Raw genomic sequence first — 12184 nt, forward strand, 5'->3', positions numbered from 1 at the left:
TCAGGTCTGTCTGTTTCGTTGTAAAAGATGTACGAGTGTGCATTTTTATTTTATGTGTATAAGATACATGTTGGAATCACAAAAAATAAGCGGTCCTACTATATTAGGTAGCCTTAACTACTATGTACTTACATCAAAAAATAAGTACAATGAATGTACTTATTTGTGTTCATTTTGTCTTGCAAAACACTTTTGCTGCTATTGAGGTGGGATACGGGTAAGATTAGGGACAGGTTTGGTGGTATGGGTAGGTTTAAGGGTGGTTTAAGGTGTAAGGGATGGGTCAACAGTGCAATTATAATATGTAATTACATCTGTAATTACATGCAGGTATTTTTAAAATAAAAGTACAATGTAAAAACGTATGTACCAAATCAAATGATTAATTTAAATGCAAGTACAAAGTATTTAAGGGCACCTAAAAGTGGGACCAAATAAGTGCTTTAAATGAAATGTTAAGCTGAGAAATCCTTTGAGAGAAGGATGTTATGTTCACATTTCCACACCTGCAGGTGTGAATTTGCCTATATTTACATATCCGTGTTTGTGTGTGTGTGTGTGTGTGTGTGTGTGTGATTGACTAATGCTGAGTAACTCTCTCATGACTCTTATTTCATAAAACATCCCACCCCCTCTCTACCTATGTATTTCTGTCTTCTGGTCATCTACATGCATTACAAAGTAAAACACATAAATACTGAATATCTTGGATATACAGCAATGACCTCAGATCTTCAGATAGACAATAGTGTGGGACAGACACCTTAAAAGAACTGTAGGGAAATTAACCAAGGGATGGGTCAATATCACTGTAGGGTGCCTTTTGGTGTCCTGTACATAACTCATTTGCCATGATAACATAACATAAAAATGACTATGAAAGAGTGTGTTATATTAGGCTAAGTTTTTATATTCATATCAAAAGCATTACTTGGCTCTTTAGATACATTTTCTAGATTTTTTTTAGTTTTGTGTAAGAGTATGTGTGTTATTTTGCTATGTCCCATGCACTGCGCATTTAATCTGAATGATAGTAGAATATTGCCAAATCATAAAATGTAAAAAAAAAAAAAAATTATTGTATTAATACTTTGTTAAATAAGAGATTACTTAATTTGAGTGTATTGATAATTTGCTAATAAAAATTATATTTTTATTTAATAAAAAAGATGAGTTTGTCCATGTCCCTTGAATGGTTGTCCACCCTGTCGTATTGGGGAACCGCCCCTTTAAGAAAAGTCCATCCTCTTTAGTGACATCAGGACAACAGATTGTTTGTCTCTTCAGTGGCAGGAATTTCAAAAGCTTAGGTGAATAAGTTGGTGACTTTTCAGTTGACAAATTTTCTTTGTCTGAGTTTGCTTACTTGCTTTAACATGTCCAACATGTCGGAATACAATATGCCAAAAGTGATTAGAATACAGTATTTTCAAAATATTTAAGTTTAAATATAAATAATTAATATTATTTATTATTATTATATTTTTTTTAATAACCCTGTATAGGAAAGGGACATCATACCTTTCAGAAAATATAATTTGAATCGTAATTTTGTAATGAAAACGTATTTAAAAGTAATATATATGTCCATGACAGGGTGGACATATCTTATAGTTTATGCTTCGAATAATGGCCCATAATTATCTAAATAATGTGTGGGAGCTCAGTTAATATGTTTCTATAGTACTTGAGTGTTTACTATTTCTGATGACATTAAACTAAAACCAACATTTTTTTGAGTATTGTGAGGGTTGAAAGGCACTCTATGGTGATATTGACCCGAAGACATTTTCCATATCTTTTTTTTTTTTTTTTTTTTGGGTTCTTTTCCAGCACACTGCAGACACTAAACACAGCACCTCATTCTAGATGTGTCCACTTGATGGAGACATACAGCTGTTTGTTTTCTATTGGCCTGGAACACTTAGCTCAAAGAGGAAATCCTCTGTGGCTCTTTCCACCTTGTTGTCAAAACATACATGTCATGACATGATTGTTTTTACAGAGAGTGTTAGTCAATGCCAGTGTAATAAATCTACAGTAGCATTCAAAAGTTAAAGTTCAGTAAGTTTTTTTTTTGTTTGTTTTTTTAATAAAGAAAATGCTTTTAATCAACAAGGATGCATTAAATTGATCAAAAAGGACATTATTTTTTAAAACTTTCTATTCATCAAAGAATCCTGCATCGTGGTTTTTACAAACTCCGCACAACTTTTTTAACACTTTTAATAAATATTCTAAACGTATTAAAATAGAAAATAGTTATTTGAAATGGTAATATTTCACAAAATTACTGGTTTATTGTATTTTTTGATCAAATAAATGCAGCCTTGGTAAGCGTAAGAGGCTTCTTTCAGAAACATTAACATATTAATAACCCCAAACTTTTGAACGGTAGTGTAGATATGATTAGCAGTTATGGTTTTGTGTTATTATGCAAATATACACTCAAGGTTATGTATCATTAAACTTATTGAATTTTGATTGAATTTTGAAAAGACGAAGGCTGATAAATTCATATTTTACATGTCATCCATCTTTAATTAAAGGAGCTTTATCATTTATAATGAATACATTGTGCCTTATCAAAATGTCTAATATAACCTAATAATACAAACACAATGAAGATAAAATGGTAAATCACCCTGTACTTTATACCCTGATTATGACTGAAAGGTTCTGGTGTGATGCATAACATACCACAGATTTCTGAATCTTCTGTTCTCTTAGTAATAGAATATTTACTTAAACTGTTTACTCATACATTGTAAAAAGATGCAATTCATAATTAAGGATTTAGTTTATTTGACTTGACCTTTCCCTGCCTGATTAAAGTAGACCAGAGTGAGTGGGATCCGACTTGTGATTGGTCAGGGTGGTTGTGAGGTCAACATGTTTTCTTTACGAGGTTGGCCAGTGCTTTGTCATGCAGTGACTTATGCTGAAGAGCAAAGCTGGATGGGGTCAGAATGCCAAGGCCTTCATCATTCACCTGGCCCATCAGCACATAGTTCACTCCTATGATGTAAATTCAAAACAAAACAAAAGGTCAGTGAAATGATTGAAAATATCAACCAGTGACATATTCTTAAAGGGGTCATATGATGCTGCTAAAAAGAACATTATTTTGTGTATTAAATGGTGCAATAAAATGTGTTTATGCGGTTTAAGGTTCAAAAAACATTATTTTCCACATACTGTACATTATTGTTGCTCCTCTATGCCCGCCTTCTGAAACGCATCGATTTTTACAAAGCTCATCGTTCTGAAAAGTGAGGTGTGCTCTGATTGGCCAGCTATCCAGCGCGTTGTGATTGGCCTCAAGCGTGTGACGGAAATGTTACGCCTCTTAACATATTGTGATGCCCTGTCCGGCCAGAGCGACGAGACATAAACATAAAACCCATACATAAGCGTGATATAAACATGATTTCTAGTAGTGTCTTCTTTTGGAAGGCAAAAACAAAGTAGTTTCACTTCCTCTATGAAACAGCGTCACACACCGCAGCCTTGAGTGAGCAGAGGTGGATTCTACAAAGGAGCGTACCTTGGGCTTGCAGCGACTCCGCTATCGTCCTCTTTTGGAAGGCTAAACAAAGTAGTTTCACTTTCACAGTGAAACAAACAGCGTCTCTACGACATGGCGGCGGCAACAACGATACTACAACAAGAATAAAAGGTACGCCTTCTTTCTTTGCGTGAACATCTGGGCGGTGTTATGCAAATCTTCCCACAAAGTGACGTAGAGATGTGGGGGCGTTCTAGAACAAGCCGTTTTAGGAGGGCATGGACAAGTCTTAACTTTCATAAAGAATATCTCTGTGGATTTGAGACGTTAGTCTCTGCAACTTTACAGATCTTCTTTATTCACCAAGAGCTTGTAACACTCCAAAGAGAAAGGAAAATTTGAAATCGAATCATTTGACCCCTTTAAATGTATTACAATTGCTTGTGGTTGAACTGGTTTTGTGTGTTTCTTTCACCTTTATGCAGTGCAGGACACTTCATGCACGTTGCTGTCAATGTGGCAGATGTGGTGGGTCCTCTCTTTCTGAACTGAAGTCTACCTGCCTTATAGACCTTAATGATGGTCACCTCAAATTCAGCACTTCCTTGAGATCCAGGGGTAAGTGATATCACTTTACCAGTCAACACTGTGGGAGATATAAAGGAAGAAAATCAGATGATTGCATGCATCTGATGCACAATATACAATTGCATGCAGATTCCAATAAAAATGTAATATATATATACTGAATGTAATATATATATATAAATGTAATATATATATAAAAAAAGCACTAAGAAATAATTATATTATTAATTAAATATTTATGTAAGGAAACATTTAATATGCAATGATTAAGAATAATAATAATAAAAATATTAAATTTGTAATGGTTAATAACAGCAGCTATATTATTATAATTATAGCTGTTGCTATTATTAATAATATACTAATTATAAAAGTAATTAACAATAATCCATAATATCAAAAATAATAATAAATTATACACTTATTAATAATATTATTAAAATGTTTATTTTTAATATTATTATAGTTTTGAGTCTTCAATTCAAGTTTATTTGTATAGCGCTTTTCATGATGCAAATCATTGCAAAGCAACTTTACAGAAGATTAAGTTTCTACAATATATTTAGTAGTAGCTTACCAGTGTCTTGACCATTACATTAGCTGTTTGTTGTAAGCACTGTTCTAAGGTCCATCATTACTGTGCGAGCAGCTGTCTGCACTAAAGGCCTCAAATGACTGTCCTCTTATGAGTCTATAGAAATGTCCATGTCTGTGACATGCAATTAGGGTAGAATGGAGTAGACAGAAATAGCAGGATGAAAGGGATATAAATGAAGCAACTCACCAAAATGACTGGGGCAGAAGTGGGTCACGAGAGTGCCTGTTCGCTTGCATGGTAGGGAACACAGTGGGTTGGCAACTGAGGTTTGAAGGAAACATATAAAATCATAAATATGAACTCTAGCACACACAGAGTTATACTATATATTGGACAGCCATACACAATAAGCATTTGTACCTGCTCTTGTTGTTGTTTTGTTCCCAGGTTTAGAGATGGGGCTGTTTTTCGGCTTTCCTGCTGGTTTGACACCAGGCTTTACTTTTGGCTTTGCTGTAGTACTTGTTGGTCTAACTTTGTTTTTAGGTGTAGGCTTCTTTGTAGGTTTTGCTGGCACTTTCACAGCAGGTTTTGGTGTGACTCGTGCACCGGATCTTGTTGGGGGGTTAGGTCTGACTGGCTTAGGCTTGGGTGCAGGTTTTGATCTCGGTTTAGGTGTTGGTCTGGGTGGTACAGGTTTAGGTTGTCTTGAGGGAGCTTTTGGTGTGGGCTTAATTTTAGGCTTAGGTCTTGCTGGTTGAGTCGTGGGTTTGGTAGGTGAAGTGCCAACTCTTGGCCCGTGTACTGAGTCCAGGCCAGCCGTGGCAGTGCGGGAGCCGCGGGGAATACTTTGGTAGTGAGCCAGAAAGCCTGCAGCCGTCACACTTAGATCTGATACAAAGTGCACCAGCAGCTCATTTCCATTGGTCACAACCGCACTGACATACAAAGAAACACAAAGAACATTATTACAACTCTAAAACTATTGCAAATAACAATTACTGAGCGCTGCAGGAATGAGTTCTAAACCCCGAAAACAAGTTAGCATTTTTGAACTCCTGGATCCATCTTCCCAAAGTCAATGGGGTTTTTGTATAGGTTTGTGGTGAATTCCTGAACTATATTTTGTAGGATATGTTCACATTTTATTCTATCATTACAAAGGTTGGTCTGTACTCACTCAGTTTTTTATTAGAATCAAGACGGGGGATAAAAAAGACAAACGCTTTGGCTGTCTGCCAAGCAAGAAACAAGCAAGAAACAAAGAATTGTCACACTGATGAAGGCAGATAGCCGAAACGTTTGTCTGTTTTATCTCCTGCCTTGATTCTAATAAAAGACTTAATGAGTGCAGACCAACCTTTGTAATGTTTGAAGAAATATAGGTCTTAGCACCTAATTCAGCTTTCCAATTTGTAGATTTTAAATAAATATTAAAAATGGTGGTGATGCAGATGTTGTACAACCACGGCGTACTTTGTTTACCCCTTAACTTTAGCTCTTTTACCTCTGGTTTGTAAGTTGTGCACATTTGTGATTAAGATTGTCTTGATGTGTAAGAACCATGAACCTTTTAGTCACAGAACTCTTTTTCTGCAATAATCCAAAAACCAATAGAAAATTCCTGTTGGCTTTCTGTCAAGGTAACCTGAGTGATGTTAACTAAGGGTTGGCCTACATCCCTGCATCATCCCTTTATTGGACATTATATTACAGCAACAGTCTTAAAGGTGTTTTTATATTTAGCTGTTGTAAATTGGATCTATATGGGATTAGGTGAATCTGAAACAAGCACAGTTACACGTGGATTCCTAAGTATCAACTAGTTGGCTGTTGAGGTAACCCTTAACTTGGACTTATGCTGACACCTAGTGGCATGGATGCATCACCTGGCAAAGCAATAGTTTTTGCAGTAGCCCCTCACTGCAGTACACAAGATCCATCCAGGGTGTGTGGAGACAGGTAGATTTAGGGATATGTAAGGTGGGAGGAATTGGATCTGGATCCAACCTTGCCCCCTGGATGTTGTGTTCGGCAGTGAGGACCATCTCAGTTTTTGGGTAATGTGCTATTAGCAGTCAACCATAATTCTTTTAATATGCGAGTGAAAATGTCTATTACTTGGTGTGATCTTAGGCCCACACTCGGCCGCCTTAAGGCAACATGCTCTTGTAAATTAAAATAGAACATTTTTGGCCTACTGATATGACTGCATCTCAGTTGGGTGCATCAATGACACTATCATTACTAAACACGGTTTTCCTTTTTTTTAATTTAAGTTGATTTGAATTGTTTTAATATTTTTTAATGTAATTTTGGTGTTATTAAGGGATATCCGTGAGCTTTAGGGATAAGAACAAGTAAGGTCCCAATGAGGCCGTATCCTTTGATTTTTAGTTATATACAGAATATGTTATTATATATGCTACTGTTTTATAATGTGATACAATATACAAAGAGGCAAATAGTATCTGCCACTATTCGTAAGTATAAATTGCATCTAACACTATTGCACTTACTACAAAGAAAATACTTTTTTATTGCATTTTACACAGTGTAAAAGAATCTATTGCTATCTGTGCAGTGTTAATTTGGGATTGGCCCTAGACATAAACTTGGAGAAGTAGCACCGGTTAGAATGTTTTTCCTCGGGATGCGTGCAGTTCTGTTTATTAACCGCTAGAGCGGCAAAATTTGCATAGTGTTGCTTTAAGAAGAAAATATTCTTTATCCAACATTATCTGCAATTCATAAACCTTCCACAGCACAGAGGTCATATTTTTGAAATGGGTAATTGTGTAAAGAGAAAGTATTTCCTAATTGGGAAGCACATTCTTTCACTAAGCTTCCCTTAGGATGACTGACCTTGCAGAAATCAACAACATCCTTTTCCTGTGTAGATAAACGGCAAAATCCCCTGTCCTTAGAATAATTTTTGAAGGACTCATTAAATGTCACAGTGTATGAATAGATTTGAATGATATCTGGTGCATTGTGTTTGCACTCACTTTGGAACCATGTCTCCGCAGAATTTGCCAATACGACGAGAGTCGTCGGTCTCGCCGTCGTTGTAGAGGGCCAGTTGGTCAGCGACGTTGTGATAACGACAGTATGTGTCTAATTCCAAGTCCAGCTTCTCAAACTTGACCTCAATCACCTGGGCATGTACAGATGCACACACACATACACACTTTGATATGTAGTTCTGTAGGTAAAAAGCTCATTTTCTGAAACGCGTATAAAGGCTCTTTCATGCACTTTTCATGTCGCTCTCTCACTCTCTCTCTTTCCATGTCCCACCTTACGCACTTTCACTGAATGAGGTCTTTCATATATTCTCTCATATACTGTTTATGCTGTCATCATAAACACGCACTAGAGTTCAAATTCATCCACATGCACAAAATCTCATAGCAGCACGTCTCTAGCAACCTAAATAGAATTAGTTCTCGGATGACTTAACGGTCGCTAATGACATAACAGATTGAGAGAAGACAAATGCAAGAGAAAAGGAGCTGTGAATTGATCTTTGCAGGCTGACCATGTTGGACTCCACAGATATGTGCCAAGAGCAGCTGATGCCTGCTGGGTAATCAGATTCTGGCCAGTTCGGTGTCTTCATTGAACCCTGAGGCTTCGTCAGTCTGCCACCACAGAACTGATTCTCTGGAGGGAATAGTGTAAAAATAGAATTAGAATGACAGACATATATTTATAAAAAAGAAAATAATATGAATAATAATACAGTACCACTCTATGGTTTTTTTTATTGTTAAAATAAATTAATAAATGTATTCAGCAAGGATGCATTAAATTGTTAAAAAAATCAAGATGTATAGTGTTATTATTAATAATAATAATAATTTACTTTAAATATAGATTTATTTTTCAGACAAATGCTATTCTTGAACTTTCTATTCATCAAACAAATCCTGAAAAAAAATGCATTGAAGTTTCCACAAAATATTAAGCAGCACGACTGTTTCCAACATTAATAATAATAATCATATTTTTTCTTGAAATCAGTATATTAGAATGATTTCTGAAGGATCGCACTGAGTAATGACTGCTGAAAATTCAGCTTTGCCATCATAGGAATAAATTACATTTGGAAATCTTTTCAAACAGAAAACTGCGAACTTATCGGTAAGACTTTTCTTTCAAAAATATATATAAAAAATAAATAACATTTTGAACAGTAATGTATGTGTACAGGATTCATTTTTATCCTGGGGAGTAGAATTAGCATCAACCAAATTTTTAAACCAATACAAAGGCTGTATTTATTAATTAATTCATTGTTGTTGTTTATATTTGATTCACAATTCATTTGATTTGATTCCCTTTAGAGGAATTAACTGTTCCGCTTATGATTGGGTCCAAATAATGATAATAAATAGGTCTCCCACACACATTCCTTTAGGATTTTCAAGGACCAAACCTGACAGAAAATATTTGTTCTTTTTTTTATTTTGTTTTGTGATATGAAATATTTGAAAGAAAAAAAAAAATAAATGGTAGGTCAACCATCGATATGCGTTTTGTTTCCACTGAATTAAGTAAGAAATAATTTTTCTCCTGTGCTGCCATCAGACGCCATCTCCAGCATCATGGTGTTGGAGGTGGAGATGAGGGCTCCGGGTCGGAACGTCCCACAGAAGCGGCCCAGTTTCTGCACTGTGTACGAGTGTCCATTATACACATCCACGTAGTCGTAGCGGCAGGTGGGATCCGCCTCTAGATCAAAGATCCTGAACTGGAGCATCACAGCATGGCCTTCTGGAACCTGATGAGAGAGGAGACGGGATGAAAATGTAAGGCTTGAAACAGGAAAGCAAAAGAATCTGAAGGTGCTGGACTTACTGTGATGTACCAGGTGCATTTGGAGTTTGGTTTGTAATGAGAGGGGAAACCCTCACTAGCCACAAACCCTGAGTCCGTCGTCAAGTGACCACCACACAGGAATACAGGCCTGGAGAGCATAGAGGAGGAATAAATGAGAAGAATAGATGTTTGATTCATGTTAAATACACACTACTGATTAAATTAAAATAATAATTCATTAAATTAATAATAAGAAATAATGAATTACGCTACCTTTCAATAGTTTGGGGTTGGTAAGATTCTTTTTTATTGAATGAAAGAAGTAATTTATGCTCACCAAAGCTGAATTTATTTGATCAAAAACACAGTAAAAATGGTCATATTGTGAAATAACCATTTCAAGTTACTGTTTTATATTTGAATATATTATAAAATATAATATGTTCCTGAAGGCAAAGATGAATTTTCAGCAACCAACACTCCAGTCTTTAGTGTCACAAGCTCCTTCAGAAATTTGAATTGTAATCATTTTAATATTTCTTATTATCTCTATTTAAAAAGGTTGTGCTATTTCTGTGAAAAATACTTTCCATTATATTTCAGGATTCTTTGATGACTAGGAAGTTCAAAAGAACAGCATTTTAAATAGAAAAGTTTATTATCCGTTATAAATGTGTTACTGTCCCTTTTGATCATTTAATCCTTGCTGAATAAAAGTATGAATTACCAAAAGCATCATAAAAGAGCTGAAATGTTCAAATGTTAGTGTTAATAATATGCCAATAAACTTCAAAAAAATCACAAGAATGCAACAAACAAACAAACAACCATTTTATATAGTACCAGTCACAAACGTCACTGCTTATTAAAATCTTCTGGTGTGTGGATCCTTTATTTACTTTGTTCAGTGGGTTATTTTTGGATCCTGTTTGCACATTTATAGTACTTGCACTACTTTAATACTGCCAGTTCTGTCATATTAGTAGGAAATAAACACAAACCACAGCCAAATGAACAGATGTGAGGTTACAGAGTGAACCACTGAGCTCTAGATATTAATGGTTTTCCTGGAGTTCAGACGTGTCTCACACACATGAGCTGGTTTTTCAGCAATGATCTAAGCTGTCGCTTAATTAAACAGGTGCTGCTTTTATTGGCTGGTTACGCAATAATGCATGGATTTAACAATTATTAAGACTGAGAAACAAACGTGGTGGTTTTTGTTTTTTGTGATATGTATTGTACATTGTGAGATGATGAACACAGAGTAATAAAGATTCTACAACAAGACAACTGGGACATTTTTGTTGATATTGTAAAACAATCCTGTGCTTGAAATGGCCCTGAATCATGATGTTAAGATTAACTTTTTGTGTTGTATAAGATCATATCATATGATAGCTTTGTGAGGAACTGTGTGAAGGTGTGAAAAAAAACTTGTCCTATGATTTACATAACATTCAATGAATTTTTATTTGACCAGTTCCCTGTAAAAGTATAACAAGTGACTTTTTGATGCAGTGGTTGCCAAGTAACTGCACACTCTGGTCACTAAATTATATAAAATAAATATAAATATAATAACTATAAACACTAAAAACGAATCACTATATACAACATAAGTGGCAACAAAAACATCTGGCAAGATTGTGTATGACTGCATAACAAAGACTGACAATGGCATACAAAAACATAAGAATCTAACTAAATGTTTCATTTCAAGTTCTTATTCAGTGTATGAGGTCAGCTAACAGCAATACAAAAAAAAAAAAAAAAACTGAAAAAAACTTGCTGACTTGAAAAATACAATAATTAAATCTGACCAACACTTGTGAGGACATTGTTTCCTGTCTAATTGAGGGTTGCAGAGAAACATTGTAATCAATGTTTCCTCAAACTGTATTATTTCCAGCTCTAATCCTGCTGCTTTATGGTAAGCTTGGATTTTAACATCGCCTGCTGAATGCTTGCGTTCACTCTCTCTCTCTCTCTCTTTCTCACACACACACGTGCCAGTGCACATACAAAAACACACAAACCTTAACACACTTACCTTGTGAAGTTGGTCTGGCTTTGTCCATGCACCCATCCTAACCCCAAAAACAGAAGCCCCAAATGCCACACGCACAAACCACCCCACATCCTTCTTCTCAAAGAGGCACAGAGAACAAGTCAGTGAGGGAACGGAGGACAGGGGCGAGTTTAAGGGCGTGGAGGACGACAGGAGGAGGATTGAAAGAGGGATTCAAGAGAAAAAGTGAGAAGGGAAAGATTAAATATCCCAGATGCCACTGCTGTGAAATCGGAGCGAGATAAAATTGAATGAAAAACTATAAACAACCAAAAAAACACATCAACCACCCTCTGTTACCACTTTCCACAGCTGTTTGTCTGTTTTGTTGAGCTATGCCTATTCAGTAAGTCACATTTTAAGGGTAAATAATGGGTTTTCCTTGCTTGTAAACTCAAAGATATATGATGTTGAAAAGTGATAGAGCAAATGTGTGTTATTCAGTTTTCGTGGTGGTTATATGCTGTAGATCTTTCTCTCTCTTGGTAGGCCTGTCGTTACATTGCGGTGCAGGGAAAGAATGCAAGTCAAGCCAAACTTTCTTACCAGGGCACTGGCATAAGCAAACATGTTATTAAATGTAAAATTCCCTTTTATATCTCTCATTTAGCTCTGTGCAATAAACATCAGGTTTTTGTGTGTGCATCACACTTAT

General features: G+C 35.7%; 1 protein-coding gene across 1 annotated transcript; it reads right to left on the reverse strand.

Annotated features, from left to right (window-relative positions):
• Positions 1 to 2514: 2514 nt before the first annotated feature.
• Positions 2515 to 11905, reverse strand: LOC109066736 (procollagen C-endopeptidase enhancer 2-like). The gene is given in 9 exon segments (XM_042728322.1): positions 2515 to 3018; positions 3984 to 4154; positions 4881 to 4955; positions 5055 to 5572; positions 7643 to 7791; positions 8176 to 8300; positions 9162 to 9420; positions 9498 to 9606; positions 11512 to 11905. Coding segments are annotated over 9 exon segments (1626 nt in total). The 5' UTR covers positions 11601 to 11905; the 3' UTR covers positions 2515 to 2887.
• Positions 11906 to 12184: the final 279 nt, after the last annotated feature.

This window comes from Cyprinus carpio, chromosome B7 (assembly GCF_018340385.1).
Source record: "Cyprinus carpio isolate SPL01 chromosome B7, ASM1834038v1, whole genome shotgun sequence".
Classification (NCBI taxonomy): Eukaryota; Metazoa; Chordata; class Actinopteri; order Cypriniformes; family Cyprinidae; genus Cyprinus; species Cyprinus carpio.